The sequence below is a fragment of the Panthera onca genome, chromosome C2 (genome assembly GCF_046562875.1).
Source record: "Panthera onca isolate mPanOnc1 chromosome C2, mPanOnc1 haplotype 2, whole genome shotgun sequence".
Classification (NCBI taxonomy): Eukaryota; Metazoa; Chordata; class Mammalia; order Carnivora; family Felidae; genus Panthera; species Panthera onca.
In genome coordinates, this window is record NC_138347.1 from 83262628 (window position 1) to 83289410 (window position 26783).

Below are 26783 nucleotides of genomic sequence, written 5' to 3' on the forward strand. Positions count from 1 at the left end.
ATTGAGTAAGAATCTGTCCTCCTTTTTACCAGGACATAATTGGAAACACTGCTTATGCAACCAAGGCCTTGCCTGGAGTGTTATATTTGGGAATAACACTCCTTTAATCAAATATGACCAGACACATCTAAGGAGCTAGGTTAACTTTATGGAGCCAATGCTTACAAACCCTTCCAGGAAAATTGGTTGGTACTTAGCTTACAAGGTTCCCAGCTTCTGGGTGGGTAAGGTCACTTTCTTGCCAGACCCAGGAATCTTAGGATATTTGGGGAGATTTAAGAAGAGACAAATTTACCCAATGGGTACTGTAGCTGAAATCTGGTGTTGAGTTCTTGGTGTACCTAGATTCAAGAGGCTTTTATTATTTTATTTTATGTTTTGGTTTATTTATTTATTTACTTATTTCACACCCAACACAACCCACCGTGGGGCTTGAACTCATGACCCTGAGATCAAGACCTGAGTTGAGATCAAGAGTCAGATGCTTAACCAGCTGAGCCACCCAGGCACCCATCGAGAGGCTTTTAAAAGTCAAATTTGAGGTTTTGGGGGAAAACTTTCAGCAAAGCAAGTTTAAGAAGGCCTAAGTGGCAAACTATCACTCTTGTTGCACCTGTATAACTAGTGAAGTTAGAGACCAGCCTTATTTGTGATAAAAAATAATCTTCCTTTGAGATTATTTTTGATCAAAAGGGTGGAAATTATAGAAAAAAATGTGCACTTCAATAAGAAATTATGCCTTGTCTATAGTAATGGTTCCCAGCTTTCGTATAACAATCCTTTCATTATCTCTGTGCTATATGTCAACTCTTTTTAAATTGCAGGTAACTGGTGAATATTGTCAATGACAAAAACCAAACAATTAAGAAGACTGATTTTACTTAGGCTGTTGCAGTAGGGAGATCATCCATATCCGTAGATCAGCGTAGGTAAGCAGGGTGGTTTTGCCCTAGACTTTTTATAGGGAAAAGTAAGCAGGTTATAGGTAGAATGATTTACAGCTGGGCTTGTTTCCCAATCAGGGGAAGTCTCAGTTAAATAGGAAATGTTTACCTTTGTGTCTAGCTAGTTTTTGGAGATAAACAGCTCTAATCTCAGTTAATCATTCATATGACAAAGAGCTGGGAGTTAGAAGATCTGTGTCTCACCTTGCCAGTGAGTTCAGGCAAAAGGGGAAAAGTCTGTGTTTGGTCTTGTCACAGGTAAACAAGGGAGGCACCTGTGAATCCTACAGGAGTCATGAGAGAATGGACAGTGAGTGAGATATTTGGGGAAAGGTGGTTCTTTTCTGAAACAAAAAAGGGTGAAGGGATTTCAGAAAGCAAAGAATTGAGAAAATTTCTTAACCATTGGTGTTTTCTGGGAACACAGGGCTCAGGTAAAGTAAAATTCAACATTATCAATATGCAAACTCTGTCTTGTCCTATAGAGTTCCAGTGGACTTCCCTCCTCCTCCTGTGGAAAAATTACCTCTATTTGTAATTCAGTATCTTTACTCCATATAAATTTGTGCTTCTTGACTTTTCCTTTGAACCAGTTATAACACCTGTCTGCTTCTCTCATATTATATGAGTTGAATCCATTCTTCAATATGTATTCCCTTTTATACGAGAGTCATGATTTTGCCTTTTCCTGAAAATTGTCTTTAAATGGTATAATCCATATAGCTTATTCAGATATCACCAGTTATGCATGCATTCGTGTGTGTGTGTGTGTGTGTGTGTGTGTGAACAAGCCAGTTTCTAAGGGTCCCAGTAAGAGGCCAGGGAATCGTAACAGCTGTGGAAAGCCCAAAGGCCAATGGTGGCTACAGTGAAGACTGACACCCAGAGGCTAAGAGTTATCAAATAGAGTGAGGTGGGATAAATCCTTTGGTAGAGATCATTCTGGATTCAGAGTCTAATGCTTAGTTTTTCATATTCAAGAATTATTATTTCTGCATTCCTTGGCAATGACCTACATGTGTTAAAACATAGGATTAAGAGTTATACATAATTGGGTTCAAAATGGTTCTATCATTTACTTGCTGTGTGACCCTGGGGAAGGATCCTAACTTCCTTCTACCTTGGGGTCCTTATCTGAAAACTGGGAATAATGTTAACACCTACCTCATAGAAGTGTTGTGAGGATAAAACAAGATAATGGATGTGATAGACTTGGCATATAGAAAGTACTCAGTAAGTGATGGCTATCATTTTTTAAAGACTTTTAAAAAAATGTGTTGTTTTTTTTTTTATTTTGAGAGAGAGACAGAGAGAGACTGAGTGTGAGGAGGGGAGGGACAGAGAGAAAGGGAGAGGGAGAGAATCCCAAGCAGGCTTTGCACTGTCAGTGCGGAGACCGACACAGGATTTGATCTCACAAACCGTAAGATCATGACCTGAACTGAAATCAAGAGTAGGGTGCTTAAAAGACATGAATAGACACTTTTCCAAAGAAGACATAGAGATGGCTAACAGACACATGAAAAAATGCTCCACATCACTCATCATCAGGGAAATACAAATCAAAACCACAATGAGATCCCACCTTACACCTGTCAGAATGGCTAACATTAACAACTCAGGCAACAACTGATGTTGGCGAGGATGCAGAGAAAGAGGAACACTTTTGCACTGCTGGTGGGAATGCAAACTGGTGCAGCCACTCTGGAAAACAATCTGAAGGTTCCTCAAAAAATTTAAAATAGAACTATCCAATGACCCAGTGATTGTACTACTAGGTGTTTATCCAAAGGATGCAGGTGTGTTGTTTTGAAGGGGCACACGCACCCCAATGTTTATAGCAGCCCTATCAACAATAGCCAAAGTATGGAAAGAGCCCAAATGTCCATCGATGGATGAATGGATAAAGAAGATGTGGTATATATACACAATGGAGTATTACTCGGCAATCAAAAAAAATGAAATCTTGCCATTTGCAACAACATGGATGGAACTAGAGTGTATTATGCAAAGCAAAATTAGACAAAGACAAATGTATCTTTACTCACATGTGGAATTTAAGATGCAAAACAGATGAACATAAGGGAAATTATAGATAATTCTATATTATCACCCCCCCTTCCATGAAAACTGTACAAGCCACCATGTCTCTTATTTTACTTCAGACTCCTTAATATTCAAACAAGCAGAGAGCTTGCTCAACAAAGGCAGGTGGAATAATAGTTCATCTACTTGTCAACTTCAACAGTAGGTCAATGATGAAAACCACAGGTGCGTGTTGATATGCATTCTTTGTCATTTTTGCTTTGTTTTGTTTTTTGCAGATTTCATATTTCTTTTCATGTAACTTTTTTAATAAAGGTAATTCATTAAGTCTATGAATGTAATTTTATTTATAGGTTTTTATACATCTGTTCACATAAATGATTTTACAACTCATCTGACATGTTTGTCCAAATTTTAGTCGGGAAAATATGGATAATGTAGGTACACTCTGCATGTTATGCTCTTTTGCATACCTAAGGTTACCAACGATCTCAGACAAGGTCTGGGTAGGGTCCCCACTAGAGGGCGGTATAGAACTCCCGAAGGGCCGGCAGACCCCAATTCTTTTCTTTGCGTCTTCCTTTCAGCTTTGCCCTTCTCCAAGGATCTGTTAATTCAGGATTGAGAAAAATTAGGCATTTGTAATCTAAAAATCTCACATTGCTCGATATCTTCAAGATTCAGATTTGCCATTCTACTAAGATCCTGCACGCTGCAGGATGGCAAAGCTCCCTCCTGAAGGCAAACATGCGGACTGTTGGAGTTCTTTCAAGATGCAGGGCTTTTTGTTACCAGTACATCAGCAGCATTGATCTGAGGTGGTCGAGTTGCTATTCACGCTCTTTAATAAACTGCTAGCTTTGTTTCCTCGTCTATTCAACATCACTTGGTTTGTTCCATTACCCCTTTCAGGGTGTTGTGATGCATTTGCATTAAGTCATTTCACTTTGTGTTTCAGGTATCTATGGACATACACAAATCTGCCTTTGTAGTGACATTGCATTGGTGATCTTCTTTCAGAGACTAGTAGTTTGTTAAATAACTTGTAATATAATATCAAGACAAATGTTGTAAAACCTATTTTAAAGTTTACAGGGCACTGTTTTATAATTAAATGGGTAAACTCATAGTACATATATAGTAAGTAATTCTAGCAATAACTTTAATGCAGCTTTTAATTTTGTTCTGTTTTAATTCTATATTATCACCCCCCCCCCTTTTTTTTTTGAGGAAGGCAGTATGCATGGGTGAGTGAAATAGTTTCTGTGATCAAAACCATTTGAAAAATTCTGTTCTAAACCCTTTGAGTGGATTGTAAATGTTTACCCTTACAATTCCTAAACATTATACAATAGCATCAAAATAAGCAATATGGGACTCTCTTTCCAATTTCTCACCTTGCTCATCCAAAGATCCTGGCTACCCAGATTTACTTCTATAAATGCCGTGCCTATCATGTTTCATCCCAACCTCCCCTTAGGACTAGATCAGTATGAATCCCAGGACACATCTCATCATTATATGATCATCTATTTCTCAGCTAACACAGATGCCACTTTCTCAGAGAGGCCTTCCTGGAACATCCTGTTAATCTGTGTGTCACTCTCTGTCCTGTTACACTCTTTATTTTCTTCAGAGCAATTATCAGTATATGAAATCATCAGTTTGTTACTTTAGAAGATTAGCCTCCTCTTGTCTGTTTTACTTGTTTATCCCCAGAACTTAAAGTATCTATTACATAAATAAGCACTTAGTAAAGATTGAATGAATGAATGAATGCTTTACTCCATTCATTCCATGTTACTCTTCTGGGCACCAGGTGACTAGATGGTCCGTAGAGGTAGAAGCTCTCATTTGAGCCTGATAGCATGCCCCATGTGCAGGAGCTCCACCTGCCAGGTGACCAACAGGGGTTACCAGCTACCCCAGCCTTGTGTTTTCATCTTTAATTGCAGAAAGTGAAGCAGGGCTGCTATATTCTTCATTGCAAGAATCCTCCATGGGTAATAGTCCGAGGTTCTGAGAACTATTTATCTTAGGTATAATGTCTCATTTCCCATCTCCTATCAAGGATCTCTGAGTTTATCTGACTGGTAAATGTGTCATATCGTTAGAGATGGTGGAAACTGTGTCTGACTTGAAGTTGTGGGTGATTTCCAACTCAAGGAAGCATGCAAAGCTGACAGGTGAGTGGGGAGCTGCAGTCCGTGGGCCCCTGGTGAGTCATATGATGGTGGAGGAGGATCAGGGACAGACATTGATGAAAACTGAATATATGGAGTCAGGAGTCAGAGAGTCAGGGAGATGACAGCAGGGAGCAGGGGAATGAGAGAGTAAGCAGGAGAGAAGTGATGGGCACAGATAATTTTGTGGTGGGGTTATTTATTTTTTGTTATTGTTTAGCAATTTTATTGAGATATAATTTACATACCATCAAATTCACCTATTTAAAGTGTACAGTTCAATGGTTTTTTAGTATATTTATGGAGTTAGGCAGTCATCACCAGTCTACTCTTAGGACATTTTTATTATCCCCCAAAGAAATACTGTACCCATTAGTGTCATTCTTTGTTCACCTGCCCCTTTATCCACCAAGTCCTAGGCAACCACTAATCTACTTCCTGTCTCTATAGATTAGCATATTCTGGACATTTCACTTAAGTGGGATTATATAATATGTGGTCTTTTGTGACTGGCTTTTCTCTTACTTAGCATAATGTTTTCAAGGTTTATCCATGTTGTAGCATGTCTGAGTGTTTCATTCCTTTTTATAACCAAATAACAATAGTATTCCATTGTGTGGATATACAAAATTTACTTATCTATTCGTTGGTTAATAGACATTTGGGTTGTTTTAACCATTTTGAATAATGTTGCTATGAACATTGTATACAAGTTTTTGTGTGGACATATGTTTTCATTTCTCTTGGGCATGTATCTAGGAGTGGAATTGCTGGGTTATAGGGTAATTCTATGTTCAATACTTGGAGGAGCTGCTGAATTGTTTTCTGAAATGCCTGAACTATTTTGCATTCTAATGTGGGGCTATTTCTAGTAGATGATTTTATGAGTTTGTTCTGGACACTTGAGCCTTCTGAGTACCATGAGAATGAGTGTGTCGTGATTCTGCCTCGATCCCACCGTTCAACTACTGCTGCACAAACACCTGGGCCCCTGAGGCCCAACCTGCTTTGATTCTGCCCAAATGTAACTCCAGAGGTGCATTGTAATTAGACCCAGCAAGTCCTCCATCTGTTCATATATTAGTCATCCTTCAGAGTCCAAGTCAACACTGCCTCCTCCACTAGCTCAGTGGTTTCAACGCTGGCTGCACATTAGAATCTCACGGGCAGCTTCCAAGTATACCAAATCCAGGGTCCACACCAAAGGTTCTGATTTCATTGGTCTGGGATAAGCCCTGGGGGCTAGGATTATTTAAAAGTCTCTTCAGATGATTCCAATGCGCAGACAGGATCGAGAACCATTGCTCCGGCTAGAAGAATCTTTTCTCCTCTGAACTGTACAGCAGTTTCTTTATTTCTTTTTTTAATCTTTATCTCATTTATTTATTTTGAGAGAGAAAGAGAGCATGTGTGCAAGCAGGGGAGGGGCAGAGAGAGGGAGAGAGAGAGAATCCCAAGCAGACTCTGCACTGTCAGCTCAGAGCCCGATGTGAGGCTTGATCTCATGAACTGCAAGGTCATGATTTTTGAGTTGATACCAAGAGTCAGATGCTTAACTGGCTGAGCCACCCAGGCTCCCCTACAGCACTTTCTTTTTAATAGCACTCACCAAAACTTTCAAAACACATTCTATATTTAATTGAAATTATTTCACATATACATTTTATTTCTCCAGCTGGGCCATAAGCCCTTGGAGGACAGAGCTCTGTTTGAGTCATCCTCAAGTCTCCATTTGTCAAGGGACATTTGTTTATAGCACCACCTGTGCTCCACCTGGTTCTTTTGTGGAATAACAGCATAGGAACCAGCCAGGCAGGAAGTTATCATGAAGCCTCCCCTGGCCACCCACCTAAACTTTCAATCTCCTCCCCCATTTCCCATTCTTCCTTCCCTAATTTGATTTTCCCCCTTGGCACTTAGCACATACTCCATGTTTCGCATATTTATCTCCTTTATTGTCAGTCTCCACCTACCCTCAATGTAAGCTCTGTGAGCGCAGAGATTTTTGTCAGTTTGGCTCACTGCTGTATCCTCAGCACTCAAAACAGTGCCTAGCACATGGTAGGTGCTCAATAAATATTTATTAAAAGAATAAGTAACTATGTTAGCCTATATTTAAAAAGAGTTTTAACCCCTTTCCTCTATACCAGTCGATGAGTTATTATAAAGTATTCCTTTTCCAGTGAAAATTATATTTCTAACATAAACATGTATATTCTGAATTCATTATGTTTTAGAAATATAGTCCTATTTCTGAGAGAGTCTGCAGAGGTTCTATTTAAGCCCCGGAGCAGGGATTCTGGCATATTTGGGACTGTGTATGCAAATTGGAGCAGAGGAATGGGGTCTGGGATGGTCAGTCGACGCTGAGAAAACTTGAACACTGGGTTGCTCTTGCACCATTAGAATTCAGCTCCTAGGTGTTCCATAGAACGATGACCGTGATAATGGAGGAGGCCAAGAAGATCAGATAGAGGCGGAAGAGGAAGGTGTCCATCATGTGGCTGAACTGCACCCACCGGTCAGCTAGCTGGGTGCTTGTCAATCCTGAGCCCCCATTCAGCTCTGCCTCTCTGGATCCCAGCTCCTTCCCTACCAACTGTCCTGGCTCCTTCAGTCCTGTGGAGAAGACAGAGACTCAGCTATGAAGTGGGAAGGAGACAGGTTTGGGGAAGTGGGAGACTGGGGACTCTACACCCAGTGTAGAGAATAGGGGCAGTGCAGACTTTCCTTACCAGGCAGGTGAGTGGACATGAGGCCTGGACCTGTATTCTCATTCCAGAGTGCAACAGGGCAGCACTTCCCTGGGCTGGTGCAATGGAAGAGCAGAGAGTAGAGCCACGGAGGCATGGGTGGGGGCTGGGTGGTGGCCATGTGCAGCAGGTAGGTGATGAAGATGGTCTCCAGCAGGCTGACCACCATCAGGGACAGACACAGGGCAAAGTAGACACCTGGGATAGGGGTAAGGAACATGTGTGATTGAGGCCCAGAAGAACCACCAATCCCCCCTTTTCTGTGTCTCACACAGAAAGCCCTTTCTGAGATGACTGCTTTTTCCTTTCTGCCTTAGCTGCCTTGGCAGGTCGAGCCAGTGCACCTGTCTACCCTGCCTCCTTTCCCTGTCCCCTACTTTCCAACAGTGAGGAGGTGGGCATACTGATGAGCGGGGTGCCACTAGCAGGAAGTAGTTTATTCATCATGAGCAGGAAGACGTTGTAGCCCAGCAAAAGTGTTATATTGAATGGGGCACGATTCTCACTTTCTGCTGGCAGGTAGAAGCTGAGGGCATCAGTGGAAATCAGAAAGCTGCTGGGTACCAGAAGGTTTATGACGTAGAGGCTGGGCCTGCGCCTGATGGCCACCTGGGGGGAGGAGAGAGCAGAGAACCAGGTGAAGCTAGGATTGAGGGGAAATAGGGATGATTCCAGCCCCTTCCTTCCTTGATGTTCTCAACCCAACGGTGGCTCTTTCTGGGGCTGGATGAAGAAGCAGCTTTCACAAAAGAAAACCTGTGCCAGTGCTAGCAGGCTCAGAAAGGGGGGTTGATTTGGGGGACTTGGGAGAGAGGAAGGACTAAGGGTTGTGGCACCCAGTGGTTTTCTGGTCACAGGACAAGAAGTGAGAAGCTCTGTGACTTAGGAAGGTCTGATGAGGGAGGTAAGGGGGACAGACACATCTCACAGTCTCTGGGCTTACATAGAACATGATCTGGTCAAAAAGACTGGAGCCCACAGACATCTTTGGGGTGGCCTTGTTGATGCCCAGGAGCTCCCATTCCCCTTGTGTGCGGACGATGTCACGTGACGTGTCCGCTATCTCCCACACCTCCTTTTCCATGCCCAGCAACATATTTTCCACTGCAGGGGAGACAAACATTCATTCAACACTCTGTTTAGCACCTGCTCTGTGCAGGGCTCAGAGAGATGAACTAGCAAACTGCTTTAGCGACCTCTTTCTGGTTGCCCCATAACACAGCTTCCTTGCTCCTCAGTTGCCTGTTTTCAATTTTGGGCTTTCTCAGAAGTCTTATCTCCTCCTAAGTTCAACTCCCCCACCCCACCACCCCCACACTCTCCTTTTTAGGCATTAGAAAGAATAAATTTGCCTGTGTGTGCTGTTTTGTTGTCCCATTGGTTGATCTCATTTTACCCCATCCCAGAACCCCCACTGCAACTCACCTGTGTAGAGGAAAAAGCTAAAGGTGAGTGTGCAGTTCTGCTGGTCAAAGGGGAAGTAGAAGATGTCCAGGCTACAGATGCTGGTCACCTGCATTGGTTTGTTATACACAATGTGACCGTCATTAGTCACATATGCAGAGAGGCCTTCTGGGGTCTGATCCACATCCATGCTAAGTGGCAGAAGGGGAGAGAGGCAGGTGCTCTGGGTTTCACATCAGCTTAAGTTTCTCTCTTTTATTAAAGTAGGTTCCATGCTCAGCATGGAGCCCAATGTAGGGCTCGATCCCATGACCCCGGGATCATTACCAGAGCTGAAATCAAGAGTGGAATGCTTAACAGATTGAGCCACCCAAGCGCCCCAGCTTAAGTGTCTCTCTTAAGGTGGGGCTTCCCAATGTTGCTCATTGTGGCCACTCCGCCATCTTTCCTGCCCACCACTTTTTCATTTCTGTGGGAGAAGTTGGTGAGCCGTGATTGTGCTCCTCTCTGAAATAAGTTTTGGTGGCCCCAACTGAATGGGTTTGCCCTACACTGCCCTGGCCTGCTCCTTGCAAAAGGATCTCCACTCCAGTATTCCTTAGTCCTGGTACCCACGATTCCACAATGAAGATGTCTGGGAGCCACAGGTTCTCAGTTGTCACAGTGAGTTTACTGATAGCACCACATTTTTCTGGATCCCAGCTGATGAATGGGTTAGTCCAGATCTAGAGCACAGAGCACAGAAGGTTGGTTATGGCTGATACCTGGAGCTAGTTTATGTCAGCATCTACCCTTCTGTTCCCTTACATATATATATATATATTCATATGTATGTATTTTTTCCTAAATGTATGTACTACAGGCATAGGATAAAACTTTAACCATTCCAGAAAGTATAATATAAAAAACAAGCTTCTCCTTTCTCAATTCACTCCAACTCAGTTCATAGCCCCATCTCAATCTCCTTTTTAACAGCTTCTTGGTATCTTTCCAGAAAATAAATTAATACATATTCCAGCATTCGTTTTTATTTACACAGATAAACTCATACTTTGCACATTGTTATGCATGTCGCTTTTTTAAAAAACTTCATTCCTTTTAAACTCTGATTCCTCTTCTCTTCCTGGTGATAAGTTCCCCCTTCTCTAGCTAACAAAGTCTTATTGGCCTTACACTTCCCACTCAAGGGAAATCTTTTTTTTTTTAATTTATTTTTGAGAGAGAGCGTGAGAGAGTGAGGGGCGGAGGGGGGGTGGAGAGAGAGAATCCCACTAGGTGCAGAGACAGAGGGAGAGAGAGGGCGGAGCCTGGAGTGGGGCTCGAGCTCATGAACCAAACTGTGAGATCATGACTTGAGCCTAAGGCAGATGCTTAACCGACTGAACCACCCAAGCACACCGCCCCCCCCACCCCCTCCCCCCCCACACACATTCAAGAGAAATCTTTTTTTTTTTTTTTTTTTAAACAATTTTTAATTTTTTTTTTCAACGTTTTTTATTTATTTTGGGATAGAGAGAGACAGAGCATGAACGGGGGAGGGTCAGAGAGAGAGGGAGACACAGAATCGGAAACAGGCTCCAGGCTCCGAGCCATCAGCCCAGAGCCTGACGCGGGGCTCGAACTCACGGACCGCGAGATCGTGACCTGGCTGAAGTCGGACGCTTAACCGACTGCGCCACCCAGGCGCCCCAAGAGAAATCTTAAGCTGGGTGCTGGATACCTTTGGGCCCTGGAGCTTAGTTGGGGGTTCCCAACTGCACCACCCCCCCTTCTTCCTATATTTTCCATTGATGTCTTTCAAAGTTCTTTGGCAGCTCAAAAAGCTATTTGTCATCAGTATGGGCTCTATTTTGGTTGGATTTGTCTATTCGCTCTGGCACTGCCAATGTCAACAAATGTGCTTTTTGCAAACAAGACCAGAAAAAAAAAAAAAGAGAACAAAACTGGACCTACATACCATCTTTAACCACAGAAATGATGTCAGCAGCTGAAGTTGTGCATCCTGACAAAAAAAGTCCCCATTTAGGATGATTAATGCCTTGAGATCAGGTCCCAGTCTATTTCTTGCCTTTGTTTCCTACGTGGTCCTGTGTGTCAGCTTTCAGTCACTGGTCTCAAAAGAAAGGTAGGTCCAAAAAATGTAGGTTGTATGGCAAACGTAGGGGAAAAAACCAGCATGGGGCCCACTGGAAATATGTTTTTTTTTTTTATCTGCCTACAGGGGCAGAACTCAGGACAAATGTTCCCTTTAGAAACATCACGGCAGTGTTCTCCTTCATGTCTCTCCAGCCCATAGGATGGACATCTAACCTGTAGGGCATTTGAAGACTGATTGCTCGCCACTAGACCAGTGCAAGGTTGGGTTATCAGGGTGAAGACTCCTTGTTCCCTACTGGCAGCCTATGGAAAGAATGTAGAACTCACCACATCCAGGATGGCAGACAAAGTGAAGGAGATGTTGACCTGAGTGGGGATGCTGTAGTTGATGACTGGACGGAAGTCCTTCTGCTTAAATATAGTCTGGAAGACAGCAGGGTCCACCCCATGTCGGTGAAAGCCTGAGCAATTGATGGTGAAAGTGTTTGACCTTCCTGTAGAGAGCAGAGGCCCCGTGAGGTGGGAATAGGGCTTTCATGTTTTCTAAGCGAGATGAGTACCAGGGTTGAGGCCTGAGAACCTCTCTGCAGAGAAAGAAAATGTGGACATGGGTTGAGGCACGTGAGCCCCTCCTTCTGGGCCAAGACTTCTGAAGGCCAACTCCTTCCTGCCAGGCTGGAGAGGTTGGGCTGGTCTGGTAGGCAAATGGTGGAAGTTGATGTGGTAAGCTGAACCTGGGCTCAGCCCTTTCTTCCTGTGCTTTGCTCCCATATAAAGCCTATTCAAATTCATATGCAAACAGCCTCTGGGGGGAGTCCTATTTCTTCTGTAGTCCCAAACCTGAAGTTTTGGCTTTTGTCTGACCATACATTTTTCTTTCTAGCTCTGTTATGATTCATTCTTATAGTCACTGAACAAAATTTCCCTAAAATTTTGTTTCTTAATTTCCTCTTCCCACTTTTACATTTCCCCATGTCCTGGAAGGAAAAGTTTAGAACGAAGTAAATCATGAGTACATCGTAAGTGTGATGTAAAATATGTGGGAACTTAATGTTGCACTAATGTGAATTTATCAACTACCTACTATGTGCTGTGCTCTGTGCCCTTCTCAAATTCAGTGACTTCCTCAAAGATCTGTGGGAGCCATTTTCATTATCACCATTTTGAGACTATTTCATTGATCATCTACTGTGTGCTTGGTGGAGATGTACAATGAAATGTAAAAGCCCGTTGGCCCCCTTCACCCACATCCCAGCCCCAGATGACTGTGGTTATTCCTATAACTGCGGCCCAGCAAGTTCTTTCTCGTACCTCATCCATTACCTCCCCATATCAGCTGACTCATAAGGTACATCGCCAAACTAAGGAGAAACTTATCCCAGAGGAAGAAAACATTTCCCTTTCCCCTCCACATCACCTCCTCTGCAATATCTTCCTGAGTGAGATGGGAAAGGAGCTATGTTATTGCCAACAGGACCCAGATCACCCTGTTCATAGTTACTATATCTTGGTAGAAAGGAAAAGTTGGACACTATAAAGGGGTGGGATTGGAGAGGTGGTAAATGGAAGGACAAACAGTTTAGTAGATGCCTAGGCAGGCAAATGAGAGGGGGGTTGTGTGTACTGATCAGTGAAATGGGTTTTTCATCTGTTTCCAAGGAAGTCAAAACATAGATATTACAGAGAAAGGAAATGTTTAACCCAGTTATTTTAGATGCTCCTAGTTCTGGAGAATGAGAGGATTTCTGGATTTTGCCCAGAACAGCATTCCCATCTTGTCCTGTTCTTGCCCCATCTTACCTGGAAGCAGAAGGTTGACAGTGAGGCAGAGGAGGAATGCCCCCCCAGAAGGCCACCCCCCTTCCATCCTCCTCTTCTGGACTCTTCTCTGGGGACTCACCAGGAGCCCCCAAACCCTTGAGCTTAAAGGAGCTCAGACCACACCTTGGTTCCTGGTTTTGAATAGTGTGCATGACAGGTGACCACTCCCTGGTGAGAGGCTGTGGCCAGAGAGGTCACAGCAGAGTGTCCTGCTTGCCCCTGTGTAAGTATGCCTTCCGGGCCCCAGACAAGGGGAAGTAAGGCCTAAACCAGGGGAAAAGCACATGTTTAGCAGGATGAGTTTGAAATCTGAGTTCCAAGTACCCTTCAGAAAAAATGGGGGACTTGGGAGATCGGGCAGGTAAGGCCATGGATAAAGGTCTCATCAGGTCCTCCTGGAACTAACTTGTGCCTCAGGGAAAGTGCATGGACCACATAGAAGGGGGTGTGGTAGAGACACCTGCTAATCTTGGGGGGCAAGAACATGTAATTATTTTGTTGCATACTTGGAAATGTATTCTTTATCCACTTGTGGACATTTGGGATTATTGTCAATATTGAGCTAAAAATATGGAGAGAGTAAGTTTCTTTCTCTGGGACAGAATCCGGGCTGACAGATGTCTGTCCCCATGGCCAGCACAGCTAGTATGATCTGCATCATCCCTTGTTTGCACTATTGGGGCAGCTTCTTCAGAAGGTTTCCTCTACCTGTTTTACCCCCAGTCTAATCCTCCATTTTGCCATTCTCCTAAAACAGACCTCTCCTACTCGTGCTTCCTTACCCTAATGTCTCTAAAGGCCTACAGCTCTGGGGCCATGTAGGAATGTGTGAGTAAAAAATCATTTGATGAACTTTTTGAAAATATCTGAACTCCCACCCATCCACCCCTGCGGAAGGTATGTGTATATTTATAAAATTTTTTTTAATGTTTATTTATTTTTGAGAGAGAGCGAGAGCGTGTGCGCTCACAAGCGGGGGAGGGGCAGAGAGAAAGGGAGAGACAGAATCCAAAGCAGGCTCCAGGCGCTGAGCTGTTCAGCAGAGAGTCCCATGCGGGCCTCAAACCCACAAACCATGAGATCATGAACTGAGCGGAGGTTGAAGCTTAATCACCTGAGCCACCCAGGTGCCCCAGAGAATGTATGTATTTAAAAGCTCCCCAGATGGTCTGATTCACACTCCACTGAAAACCTTTGGGCTGGGCTGTGTTACCATACTACAAACAGGATACTGATATCAATATAGTCAAGATATGGAACTTTAACACCAGGATCCTTATGTTGTCCTTTTTTTTTTTTTTTAAGTTTTATTTATTTATTTTGAGAGAGAGAGAGGCAGAGAGAGAGGATCCCAAGCAGGCTCCATTCTGTCAGGGCTGAACCCCACGATGTGGGGCTCAATCTCACGAATTGTAAGATCATGACTTGAGCTGAAATCAAGAGTCAGACACTTAACCGACTGGCCACCCAGGCTTCCCCTTATGTTGTCCTTTTATAGCCACAACCACCTTCCTCCCTCCCTATGTCCCCCTACCCCGCTAACTGGCAACCATGAATTTGTTCTCCATTTCTATAATTTTGTCATTTCAAGAATTTTATAGAAATCAAATTGCACAGTATAAATCTTTTGGGACTGGCTTTTTTTCACTCAATGTAATTCTCTGGAGATCCGCCCAGATTGTGATGGGTATCATTATGCACTCCTCTTTACTTCCCACTGGTATTCTATGGTAGGAATGTCCCACAGTTTGTTCAACCACTCACTTGTTGAAGGACTTTGAGTTTTAAGGGAAAACACTTATTTCTACTTTACTCATAGCACTTCTGACACCAAATTGTCGGCTTTTTCCTCACACCGAGTAATTCTGACATTAACTGCCCAGAGTTAGTGCACACCCCTTGGATTGAGGGCTCATTCCCACAAGACTGACCCCCACTTCAGGTGCCAATCGCAAGTCAGGGCCTCCTGTACTTCTGACCGACAATAAATTGGGGATTCCTATAGCCCCCTCCTCAGATTCAATAATTTGCTATAACAGCTCACAGAACTCATGGAAACATTTACTTCTCTTTACAGTCTGAAAGGGATGCAATAAAGGATACAGATGAACAGCCAGAGGAAAAGGTACACAGGGTGAGATCTGGAAGGGTCGTAAGGGCAGGAGATTCTGTCCCTGTAGAATTCCAGCATGTAGATGTGTCACCAATCTGGAAGCTCTCCAAATCCCATAGTTTAAGGACTTTTTAGGGAGGCTTCATCATGTAGGCATGATCAATTTAACTCAATCTCCAGTCCCTTTCCCCTCCCTAAAGGATGGGAATTGGGGCTGAGAGTTCCAAGCTTCTAATCATGGCTGGGTCTTCCTGATGACCAGTCCCCATCCTGAAGCTACCCAAGAGGCCACCAAGAGTCACCTTATTAGAGAGATGCTCCTGTTAGTTAGGAAATTGCAAGGGATTTATAAACTCTGTGCCAGGAACTGGGACCAGAGACCAAATACCTATTTCTTCACAGAATTGTTTACGATTATTTGTCTATTACATATAAAGCTGTTTTAAACATTTGTCTACAGGTTTTTGTGTGAACATAAGTCTTGTGGAATACTCAGAAGTACAATTGCTAGACTGTAAGGTATTTGCATGTATAGTTTTTAAAGAAATTGCAATACTCATTTTCAGAGTGGCAGAACCATTTTACATTCCTGCCCACAACATATGAGCAATCCAGTTTCTCTGCATTTTTAAGGATTTAAAACTTTGGATGAGGAAGGATTTCTTAAAATAAGACCCTAAAATCACAAACATAAAGGAAAAGTGATAAATTCAGCAATTTAAAAAATCTTAAACTTATTTTCAATAAAGGGCACTAAATGTGAAAAGTCAAATCATAAACTGGGAAAATATCTTTGCAACACATATATAACTGAAAAAAATAGTAGAAAATATACAAAACATACCTATAAATGCATAGCAGTGACAAAAAATACCCTATCAGAAAAATCGACTAAAGACATAAATTGACACTTTATAGAAGAGGAAACACAAACAGCCAACAAACAATGAGAAGAAGATATTCACATAAATACAGGGAACAAACTGCTGGTTGCCAAAGGGGGTAGGCATGGGGGAATGGGCAAAATGGGTGATGGGGAGTGGAAGGCACAGCCTTCAGGGTGGAATGACTAAGTCACAGGGATGAAAGGCACAGCGTAGGGAATACAGTATTTCAACAGTGTTGTCTGGTTCCAGATGGTAGCTACACTAGTGGTGAGCGTAGCATAATGTGTAGAGGTGTCAAATCACTATGTGGCACACCTGAAACTAGTGTAACCGAGTGTGTCAGCTATGCTTGAGTTAAAAAACAAATAAGGGGCACCTGGGTGGCTCAGGCAGTTGAGCATTCGACTTCCGCTCAGGTCATGATCTCAAGGTCCGTGGGTTCGAGCCCTGTGTCGGGCTCTGGGCTGACAGCTCAGAGCCCGGAGCCTGCTTCGGATTCTGTGTCTCCCTCTCTCTCTGCCCCTCCCTTGCTTGAGCTCTGGCTCTCTCTGTCTCTCAAAAATAAATAAACATTAAAAAAAAAAAAGAAAGAAAGAAGAAGATAAACACTGAGATGTGAGAAGTTTGTGAGGATACCCCTAGAAACTGCTAATGAAAGGAGAGAGTGGGAAGCTAGTAGAAATGATAATCTGAGAAGTTAGAAGCATAATCAAACATTGGAGGTGAGTAGTAATCTAGGGCCAATGGTCTGTTTTTTACACACCGTTCATACATTTCCAATGCATACTCTTTTTTTTTTTTTAACGTTTATTTATTTTTGAGACAGAGAGAGACAGAGCATGAACGGGGGAGGGTCAGAGAGAAGAGGGAGACACAGAATCTGAAACAGGCTCCAGGCTCTGAGCTGTCAGCACAGAGCCTGATGCGGGGCTCAAACTCACGGATGGCGAGATCATGACCTGAGCCAAAGTCGGAAGCTCAACTGACTAAGCCCCTCAGGCGCCCCATCCAATGCATACTCTTAACAGAGGTTTACAATAGAAACTGGAGGAAAATGAAATAAAGGTATTATCATAAAGGCTGCTGTTTGTATATATCTTAAGTGGGAGAAAGGATGTCAGAAACCAGAAGCACCCCATCTGAAATTGTGAAATACTCCTAACGTTCCTGATGACATGTCTAGGCTAGTACTGGCTTAAAATATTTTGCTTCATTTTTAGGTCGTGTTTTAGACCACAAGCCTCGCCTCAACTCTAACATACAAACAGGATGTTCTTTTGCAAAGGATATTGTCAATCATAATGGTCTTGCCACTGAAAACTAAAGTCGCATTTCTGTGAGGTGGAAGAACATTGCAAAATGACATCTAAAGGAATACAATGTGGATATGGGAAAGGAAAAAAAAATGATGCAAAAGTCATCTTAAGAAATTGGAAATTCCTCAAAGATGTGGAAGACACTCTCCATTTTACATTATTGACAAAAGTCAAGGAAAGTTTCTGAGTGAGAAATATGTTCGAAGTAATGGAAAGAAGGAAACACAAGAGAATCTGCCACCAGAAATGTTTCTGCCGGTGCCTCTAATTAATGTCTCTAAGAACCCAAAGATAGCTGATGCCTAACAATGGGTAGCTTATTTCCCACGTTAGATATGGAAAAATAAAATATACCAGGATGGGATAAAGAGATTACACCTAGAGGTAGTAAAATACTAATTCTTGGTTGGCTGGCATTCACTCATACATTTAATCATTCAGCAAGTCTATGTTAAGCACCTGTGGTATGTCAGGCATAATGCCTGATACTGAGTTAAAAAAATGAATGAGACACTATACCTGACTTTCACGAAGACACATTCTCTTAGGGGAGGCAGAAATGTAAATAAATCTCTGAAATGTCTTCACCTAATTGGAATATAATTCAGAAATATGTCTTTGGTATTCTTTTGCCTCCATCTTCAATTTCTGTCTCTCCTCAGGGCCAGCTGTTAGAATCTTCTCCAGGATCATATCTGCCTATGAAGGTGTGAAGTACTATTAGTAAGGAGCACTTAAGAAAATAGGGGCTTGGAGTGCCTGGTGTCTCAGTCGGCTAAGTGTCTGACTTCAGGTCAGGTCATGATCTCACAGTTAGTGGGTTTAAGCCCCGCGTCCGGCTCTGCACCGACAGCTCAGAGCCTGGAGCCTGCTTCGTATTCTGTGTCCCTCTCTTTCTCCCCGCCCCCCACCACCCCCCGCTCATGTTCTGTCTCTTTCTCTCTTAAAAATAAGTAAACATTAAATTTTTTTTTTAAATTGGGGCTTTTTTGGATAGTAGAAATAATATGTGCTCATTGAAAACAATTAAGAAAACACAGATGAAAGGGTACCTGGGTAACTCAGTTAAGCGTCTGACTTTGCCTCAGGCCATGATCTCTCAGTTCCTGAGTTTGAGCCCCACATTGGACTTCGCACTGACAGCATGGAGCCTGCTTGGGATTCTCTCTCTCTCCCTATCATTTCCCCTCCTCCACTCATTCATGTGAGTGCATGCACACACTCTTTCAAAATAAATAAACTTAAAAGGAAACACAAATGAAGATATAAAAGAAAATAGTAAACACTTCTAATTCCCTAATCCAAGACAAAGTTTGCTTATGTTTTGGTCTCTAGCCATCCATACCTTTTTCTCTGCCCTTCTCTCCAGCCCTCCTTTTTTTTTTTTTTTTTAACAGAAATTATGTGTAATAACTTGTTTTTCCCACTTTATATATCATGGTCCTGTTTCTATGGTATGAACATAGATCTACATTCTTACTTTAAATGGCTACAAAGCAACTAATTATGTGGCTATAGGATAATTGATTTAACTTGAACAACCCCCTTGGGGTTTTTTTGTTCTGTTTTGTTTTGTTTTGTTTTGTTTTGTTTTGAGAGAGAGAGAGAGAGGCAGAAGGAAGGTTTAAGCAGTCTCCATACCCCACAGCTCTATTCCACAAACTGTGAGTTCATGACCTGAGCAAAAATGAAGAGTCAGACACTTAACCAACTAGCTACCCAGGCGCTCCTAACCTGAACCCTTAGTCTTCCCAGCCCTCCTCCAAACATATGTTTTCAGAAGGCCCTCTTTGATTTTGTGAATTCAGAGGGGGGAAAAAGGACACAATATATAATTTATTTCAAAGAGCAATTTCAGGAATGAGAGAGAAGGCAAGTGAAGTGAAAGTAGTTGATACAAGAAACATTTTCCTGTTGTAAATATTTTATAGTAACTTTTTACAAATGAGACTTGACCTTTTCGTTCTTTTAAAATTCTGAAAGTGTCTTCAAATCAAATCAGATTACAGCTGTTTAAGTGAACTATCAAGTCCTCTGCAAGAGGACTCTACGTCCCAGTGTTTGTGGACCTATTACAAATGTACTAAGGAGCCAGTGCTTCCTGAAAAGTTGCGTTTGGGGGACAATCAATCAAGGAGAGACTCTGCTGACCCTCAGCTCCATTGATAAGAGAGTCAGAAGTTATGTGTGGCTAAGGAACTCTTAAAGTGTGTAGGAATGACATATGAGAAATCAGGAAATTGTTTGGGGCTATTCTGAACCTGCTTGGTACAGTTGTGTTGGAGTTTGGGGAGTATAGATGGGGACATGGTAGTCACTGGGGTTAAGTGGCTAAGATCAGGAATGGGGCCCAGGACTGGCTGGCTCTAAGACCAAGAGAAACTCCAGGCTGTGGTTTGCAGGGACAAGTGGATATGAATGCCTGCCTAGGTGTTCCAGAGGACGATGACTGTGATGATGGAGGTGGCCGTGAAGAGCAGGTAGAGGCGGAAGAGCAGGGTGTCCATCATGTGGCTGAACTGCACCCACAGGTCGACCAAGTGCTGCTTCTGAGCCTCATCTTCCTGTTGAGCCCTTGTTGACCCAGGACACCCATTTAACCCTGTCCCTCTGGCACCTGGCACCTTCTCCACTAACTCCACGGGCTTCTTCATACCTACAGAGAGACAGAGACCCAGCCATGGGCCATGGAGTTCACCTGGGGAGCAAGGGAGACAGGGAGGAAAGAAAGAGTAAAAGAGTGGAGGTGTGGGAAGAGAAAGTGTAGGCGGTGCTGACTCCCCTTACCGTGCAGGTGGGTGAGGGTGAGGCCGAGGCCCTTATTTCCCTTCCCAGGTGCAGTGGTGCAGCACTTCCTTGGGCTTGCACAGTTGAGGAGCAGAGAGTGGAGCCACCAAGGCATAGGTGGGGGCTGTGTGGTAGCCATGTGCGACAGGTGGATGATGAAGATGGTTTCTAGCAGGCTGATCACCATCAGGGACAGACACAGGGCAAAGTAGACACCTTAGGACAAAGCAAATTCTAAGTAAACTAGGGCAGATTCTTTTCTACACTTGTCTTAATACTCTCCAAATCCAATCTTTCCTCAGAACCCCTTCCCTCCTTAAGTGGAGAGGCAGCGGTTCTCCTGTTTCCCTCCCTGTGCCCTGCTGCCTTTGCTTCCCTGGAAAGTGGGAGGGACCATACTGATGAGAGGGGTGCCAGTTGCAGGGAGTAAGTCATTCATCATGAGCAGGAAGACGTTGTAGCCCAGCAGAAGTGTTATCTTGAATGGGGCACGAGTCTCACTTTCTGCCGGCAGGTAGAAGCTGAGGGCATCAATGGCAACCAGAAAGCCACTGGGCACCAGAAGGTTTATGATGTAGAGGCTGGGCCTGCGCCTGATGGCCACCTGCAGGGAGGATTTGTGGAGAATGTGGCAAATAAACTGAGAGCTCGACTTGTATATTTGACTATCTAATCCTTGCTGATGTGTTGAGGCTGGCTGTGGGAGGATCACTTTAGGTACCACATGCATTTAATTGTGCCCTGTACAGAAGTACCCACTTTGTTGTCTAATTTTCACTTGTAAATATGTCCAACCTGCTGGGAACACAACAATTGTAGACATCTAGGGACAAGTAGGGCCCTTTGGACCATCACAGAGGTGGCTGCTCCATTCTGAGCAGTAGAGCTTGTTACAGCCAAGCCCAGCCTCCTCTCTGCAGGGTGGGGAGGGGAAAGAGGTGATGGGAAGAGGCGGGGGGGGGGGGGGTGGGTGGGGAGGGGGGGCCTGGGGATCATTCTTCAGGGCAGTTAGGATAAAGGGTGGAGTGGGGAATAGGTGCTTAACCCCCCGGAAATTCTTTTTTACATTCTAAAGTGCCTTAGATTAAGAGGAAAATCAAAGAGCAACTGGGATCAGAAGTCAAACAGGGGCCCCTGGACTTACATAGAACATGATCTGGTCATATAGGTTGCTGCCCACCAACATCTTTGGGGTGGCTTTGTTGATGCCCAGGAGCTCCCACTCTCCCTGGGTCTGGATGAGGTTGCGAGATGTATCTGTTATCTCCCACACTTCCTTGTCCATGCCCAGTAGCATGCTGTCCACTGCAAGGGAGGCCAAAGGCAGTTTGGTCCAGAAGTTCTCCCAGCTTCCTGCCCCCAGACTCAATTCCTCCCCTATTGAGCTTCTTCAACAAATTTTCCTCTCTGTTCCTTTAAGGTAAGGCATCCAAGTTTTCTCAAAAATGGATTACAGGACCACAGTTCATGGGTGTGTAGGCTGCAGCATTGATTTTTTTTTTCTTTTTGGTTGAAAACAAGAATGAGTCAAAGTTGTTATGGGAATGTTGGGTATGACTCAAACATGAGTCAAGAACTTCTGCAGTCATTCCTATTTCCCTTCTCCATTCCCTAGTTTTATGATGTTGTTTTGGTGGAATCAAACATGAACAGCTCAACCTTTTTATAATTACATGCATGCCCATTATAATGATTAATTTATCTAAATCTGCCACATGACACCTGGTGGCATTCAATGTGTTTACTGGTAAAGTGTGTTAGCTATCAAAATTAAAAGGTTTTAGCTACGGGTGCCTGGGTGGCTCAGTTGGTTAGGGTCTGACCCTTGATTTCGGCTCAGGTCATGATCTCCCCCCTCGTCAGGCTCTGCACTGACAGTGTGGAGCCTGCTTAAGACTCTCTCTCCCTCTCTCTGCCCTTCCCCCACTTGTGTGTGCTCTTGCTCTCTCTCTCACTCAAAGTAAAGAAATAAACATTTTTAAAAAATAAAAAAATAAAAGGTTTCAGCTAAAAATTGTGGAGGTGCAGTAGCTCAGGGTCAGATGAACCTCATTTGGCACAAGGGCCATCCAAGATATCAAGCAGTAATTCTTTTTTTTTACTTTTAGTTTTTAATGTTTATTTATTTTGAGAGACAGGGAGAGAAGCAGAGCGTGAGCAGGGGAGGGGCAGAGAGAGAGGGAGACACAGAATCCTAAGCAGGCTCCAGCCTCCAAGCTGTCAGCACAGAGCCTGACGCAGGGCTTGAACCCATGAACCATGAGATCATGAACTGAGCTGAATTTGGATGCTTAACCGAGCTACCCAGGCACCCCTTAAGTTTATTATTATTTTTTTTTAGTAATCTCTACACCCAACGTGGGGCTTGAACTCACAATTTGGAGATCAAGACTTGCATGCTCTTCTGACTCAGCCAGCGAGGCACCTCTGTAGTTCTTTTTTATAAACTTCATTGAGGAATTAAAGCAGTAATTCTTTTTTTTTAATTTTTTGAATGTTTATTTGTTTTTAAGAGAGACACAGAGTCGAGCGGGGGAGGGACAGAGAGAGGGAGACACAAAATCTGAAGCAGGTTGTCAACACAGAGCCCGGTATGGGGCTTGAACTCATGAACCATGAGGTCATGACTTGAGCCAAAGTCAGACATTTAGCTGACTGAACCACCAGGCACCCCTAAAGCAGTAATTCTTAATCCTGTCTGCACATTAACATCAGCTGATGACATATAAGAACTAACAGTACCTGCGCCCCACCTGGAACAATTAAATTGGAATCTCTGGAATGATGCATAGTCATTGGTATTTTTAAAAAGGTTTAGTGGGTGGCCACAGTTGAGAAACACTGATCTAAAACCTTCTCTAATCATACCTATACCACTTAAATATCTTCCCCAAATCTTGAATAACTACCAACACATGTCTTGCTCACCTGTATAGAGGAAGGAGCTGAAGGTGAAGGTGCAGTTCTGTTGGTCGAAAGGGAAGTAGAAGATGTCTAGATTACAGATGCTGGTCACCCGCACTGGCCGGTCGTAGGTCATTTGACCTTCACTGCTGACGAATACAGTGAGACCTGGAGGTGCTCGATCCACATCCATGCTGCTTGTGAGAGGGAGGGAGAGGGTGCTGTGGTGCTTTCATTAGTTTTGTTTCCCTTCACAAGTCTTCCTCTCCTATGCTCTCCAGTTGGGTTCTTTCTCTACTGTCACTCTATCTTGTCTCTTGTACTCCTCATAGTGTTTTGTGGGAGTCAATTAATTGACATGGTGCCCCATCTGACTCTTTTGATGTCCCTGTGCCTTGCACTGCCCCTAGGCTTTTTTTTGCAGATGGGCTTCCTACTGGCTTTCCCCAGCCCAGATACGCACGATTCCACAATGAAGATGTCTGGGAGCCACAGGTTTTCAGCTGATACAGTGAGTTTATTGATGCTGGCACACTCTTCTGGGTTCCAGCTGATGAAGGCATTGTCCCACATCTGTAGCCAGGGCAGTGAGCCAGGAAACAGGTGAGCAATGGCAGAGCTTATGCAATCAGCCTCTCCTGCCCCTCCTGTTCTTCCTTGAGCTCTGATCCTCTTTCTCCCACTTGTGTCCCTAATGACCACAGCCTGTATCCCCCCTCTTCATATAGCCAAGTGTCACTGGTAAAGTCCCCTTTAGTGGCCTTTTTTCCAGGCAGACCTTAAATATAGGCTAAAATTCCTTGGTCCCAGGAGCACACCAATATACTGGCCTGTAACCATTTGGCCATTTTCTTGTGTCACCATTTCCACCTTCATAAGCTACCTAGAGAGATTTCTGTCCCCAAGGCCAGTCCAGTTCTAGATGGAGTTATTTGGTCACAGAAAGATTTATACATTGAGTAGAGGTTTGGACTAGGAAACCTTTGAGTCACTCCTCAAATTTACACTTATAAATGGAACTGGGAGGGAGATAGTTGAGGCTGCCTTACCAAATTCATCCACAGGAATGACGTCAGAAGCTGGAGCTGTGCATTCTGGTAAAGAAATTCCCATCCAGGGTTGTTAGTACAAAAAGACTTGACCTATGCCCACCTCATATTCGTATATTTAGTAATTTATTGGGCCAGGCATAGTTCTAGATGCTGGACTGTCTTTTCCTTACTTGTCTCCCCTCATAGCTAGGGACAATTCAGTTTTAATTGATAGACCGCTCTTTTTTTCTGGAGCATTCTAGAAAGGACAGGGCTCAAGAACAAATCCTGAAAAAATATTACTGTAGCATTATTCTTTATGTCTCCCCATCCCATAGGAAAATCCTCTAATTTGTACAGAATCCATTCAGAGGACTGAATGTTCACCACTGGGCAAGTACAATGTTGGGTTGACAGGGCAAAGAATCCTTGTTCCTTATTAGAATCTATGGAAAGTGGGGACCATGTCTCACCACTTCCAGGATGGCAGACAGGGTGAAGGAGATGTTGACACGAGTGGGGATGCTGTCATTGACGACTGGACGGAAGGCCTTTCTGTCAAACACTGCTTGGAAGGCAGCAGGATCCACCCCATGCTGGTCAAAGCCTGAGCAATTGATGGTGAAAGTGTCACCTTTTCCTGTAGTGAGCAGAGACCCTATAAGAGAGAGCCTCTATTGCCAGGGCTGAAGTCTCTCTGCAGAGAGAAAACAGGTGACATACTGGGAGGAATGGTGAGCCCTCCTCCCTGGGCCAAGATTTCCCAAGGCCAAAGCCCTTCCTGCCAGGCCAGAGAGGATGGGCTGGTCAAGTAGGCAAATGGTGGAAGTTGGTGTGGTAAGCTGAGTCAGGGCTCTATTTTCATTCCTATTGTTTCATCCTCATGCAAAATCTGCCCAAATCTATATGCAAACTTGGTCTCACTTCAACAAGTCCTCAAATGTATGTCACAGGCTTCTTGGGTCTACCTAGTAGCACCTCTCAGCACTGTCCTAACACTTGTCATCTGGGTCACTTAGAAGTCTGCTATAATGTATTTTCCTCATTCTCAGGGACTTCTGTTTACTGAAGACAAGAACTGATTTGTCAAAGAAAAAAAAAAATAATAAGGGAAGTAAACAAATGTACTTCCTAGGTAGATATGGATAACATGTAGTAGGTATTCTGAATGGGTATGTACCTTGGTGCTATGCATTTATTTTTCCTTCTCAGATTTAGTGACCTCAGATATCTTGGGTTTTATTTCCAGCATTGGGATAACTAGGCAATATCACTGAGCTTGTACCATATGCCAATAGTATAGTGAGGCCTGTGTAGGTGTTGTGTTTTGGCCATGACCAGGGAGCCATCTTGGTAGTACCTGAGCAGAATCTTAGCCCCATTTCCAGCTTTGTGTGATCTTTTGCTCTGCTTGCTCCTCTACAACTCCATCTCTTTTCATAATATTTAAGGTATATCCAGGCTAGGAACAAATATTCCCTCATGGAAGCAAATTACTCCTACCTCAGATTGATTCCTACCTTCCCTCAGTGTTTTACCTACTCCTTGATGACATATTTAAAATCAGTGGCTACCCTTCTCACAGATACTATGTCAAGGGAAGAAGACAGGAAGAGTGGGATGAGGGTGTAGGGGGAGGGGCATCGGAAGTGGGTGAAAAGGTGTAATTGGAAGGTGGTGAAGTGGGACAGTTTGGCAGATCCCTATGCAGACAGGAATAGAGAAGTCAGTGTATACTGATCAGCAAAATGTCTTCCTATCTGATATACCCAAACACACACACACACACACACACACACACACACACACACACAAATACATACACTCAAGACACAGATATTAGGGAAGAAATATTTAACATGTTAATTCTGAATGTCCTCCAAGTGCTGCAGAGAAGTTTCTAGATGTCCTTCAGAACCACTCTGGTCTTCTCTTGTTGTCCCATCTTACCTGGAAGCAGAAGGTTGACAGTGAGGTAGAGGAGGAATCCCCCCCCAGCAGGCCACCCCCCTTCCATTCTCCTCTTCTGGACTCTTCTCTGGGGACTCACCAGGAGCCCCCAAACCCTTGAGCTTAAAGGAGCTCAGACCACACCTTGGTTCCTGGTTTTGAATAATGTGTATGGCAGGTGACCACTCCCTCGTGAGAGGCTGTGGCCAGAGAGGTCACAGCAGAGTGTCCTGTTTTGCCCTTGTGCAGGTATGCCTTCCGGGCTCCAGGCAGGGGGGAAGGTAAGCCAAGACTAAGGGCGAAGCACCTGTTTGACAGCTCTGTGCTGAGATCAATAACAAAATAACTTGCCTTAATGAGAGGGTGTGGGCTGGGGAAGTAAGAATTAAATTCTTTTAAGGCCAGGGAATTTGCAGATTTGGAAAGGTGACAATATATAGTGATTTGGTTATGTATTCATTAGAGGTAACTGCACGCATCAAATCATAAAGCTCTGTTCATGCCCTCATCATCTGTGGTCTATATTTTTCCAACAGCCCCTAACTAG

General features: G+C 43.7%; 2 protein-coding genes and 1 long non-coding RNA gene across 3 annotated transcripts in view; 1 reads left to right on the forward strand and 2 right to left on the reverse strand.

The window, feature by feature from the left end:
• LOC132683447 (uncharacterized) overlaps window positions 1–26783 on the forward strand; it is a 47387-nt gene that overhangs the window by 5640 nt on the left and 14964 nt on the right. The gene's annotated exons all lie outside the window — the stretch shown is intronic.
• On the reverse strand, window positions 7576–13294 carry LOC132683443 (5-hydroxytryptamine receptor 3C-like). The gene is made up of 9 exons (XM_060639363.3): window positions 13228–13294; window positions 11755–11921; window positions 11288–11332; window positions 9946–10055; window positions 9352–9521; window positions 8870–9030; window positions 8331–8535; window positions 7909–8124; window positions 7576–7792 (listed from the first exon to the last, which is right to left on the reverse strand). The coding sequence occupies exons 1-9, from the start codon at window positions 13292–13294 to the stop codon at window positions 7590–7592; spliced, it is 1344 nt and encodes a 447-aa protein (XP_060495346.2). The 3' UTR covers window positions 7576–7589.
• LOC132683442 (5-hydroxytryptamine receptor 3C-like) lies at window positions 19762–26303 on the reverse strand. Its single transcript, XM_060639362.3, has 9 exons — window positions 26237–26303; window positions 24760–24926; window positions 24305–24349; window positions 23719–23828; window positions 23280–23449; window positions 21496–21656; window positions 20751–20955; window positions 20352–20567; window positions 19762–20220 (listed from the first exon to the last, which is right to left on the reverse strand). The coding sequence occupies exons 1-9, from the start codon at window positions 26301–26303 to the stop codon at window positions 19991–19993; spliced, it is 1371 nt and encodes a 456-aa protein (XP_060495345.2). The 3' UTR covers window positions 19762–19990.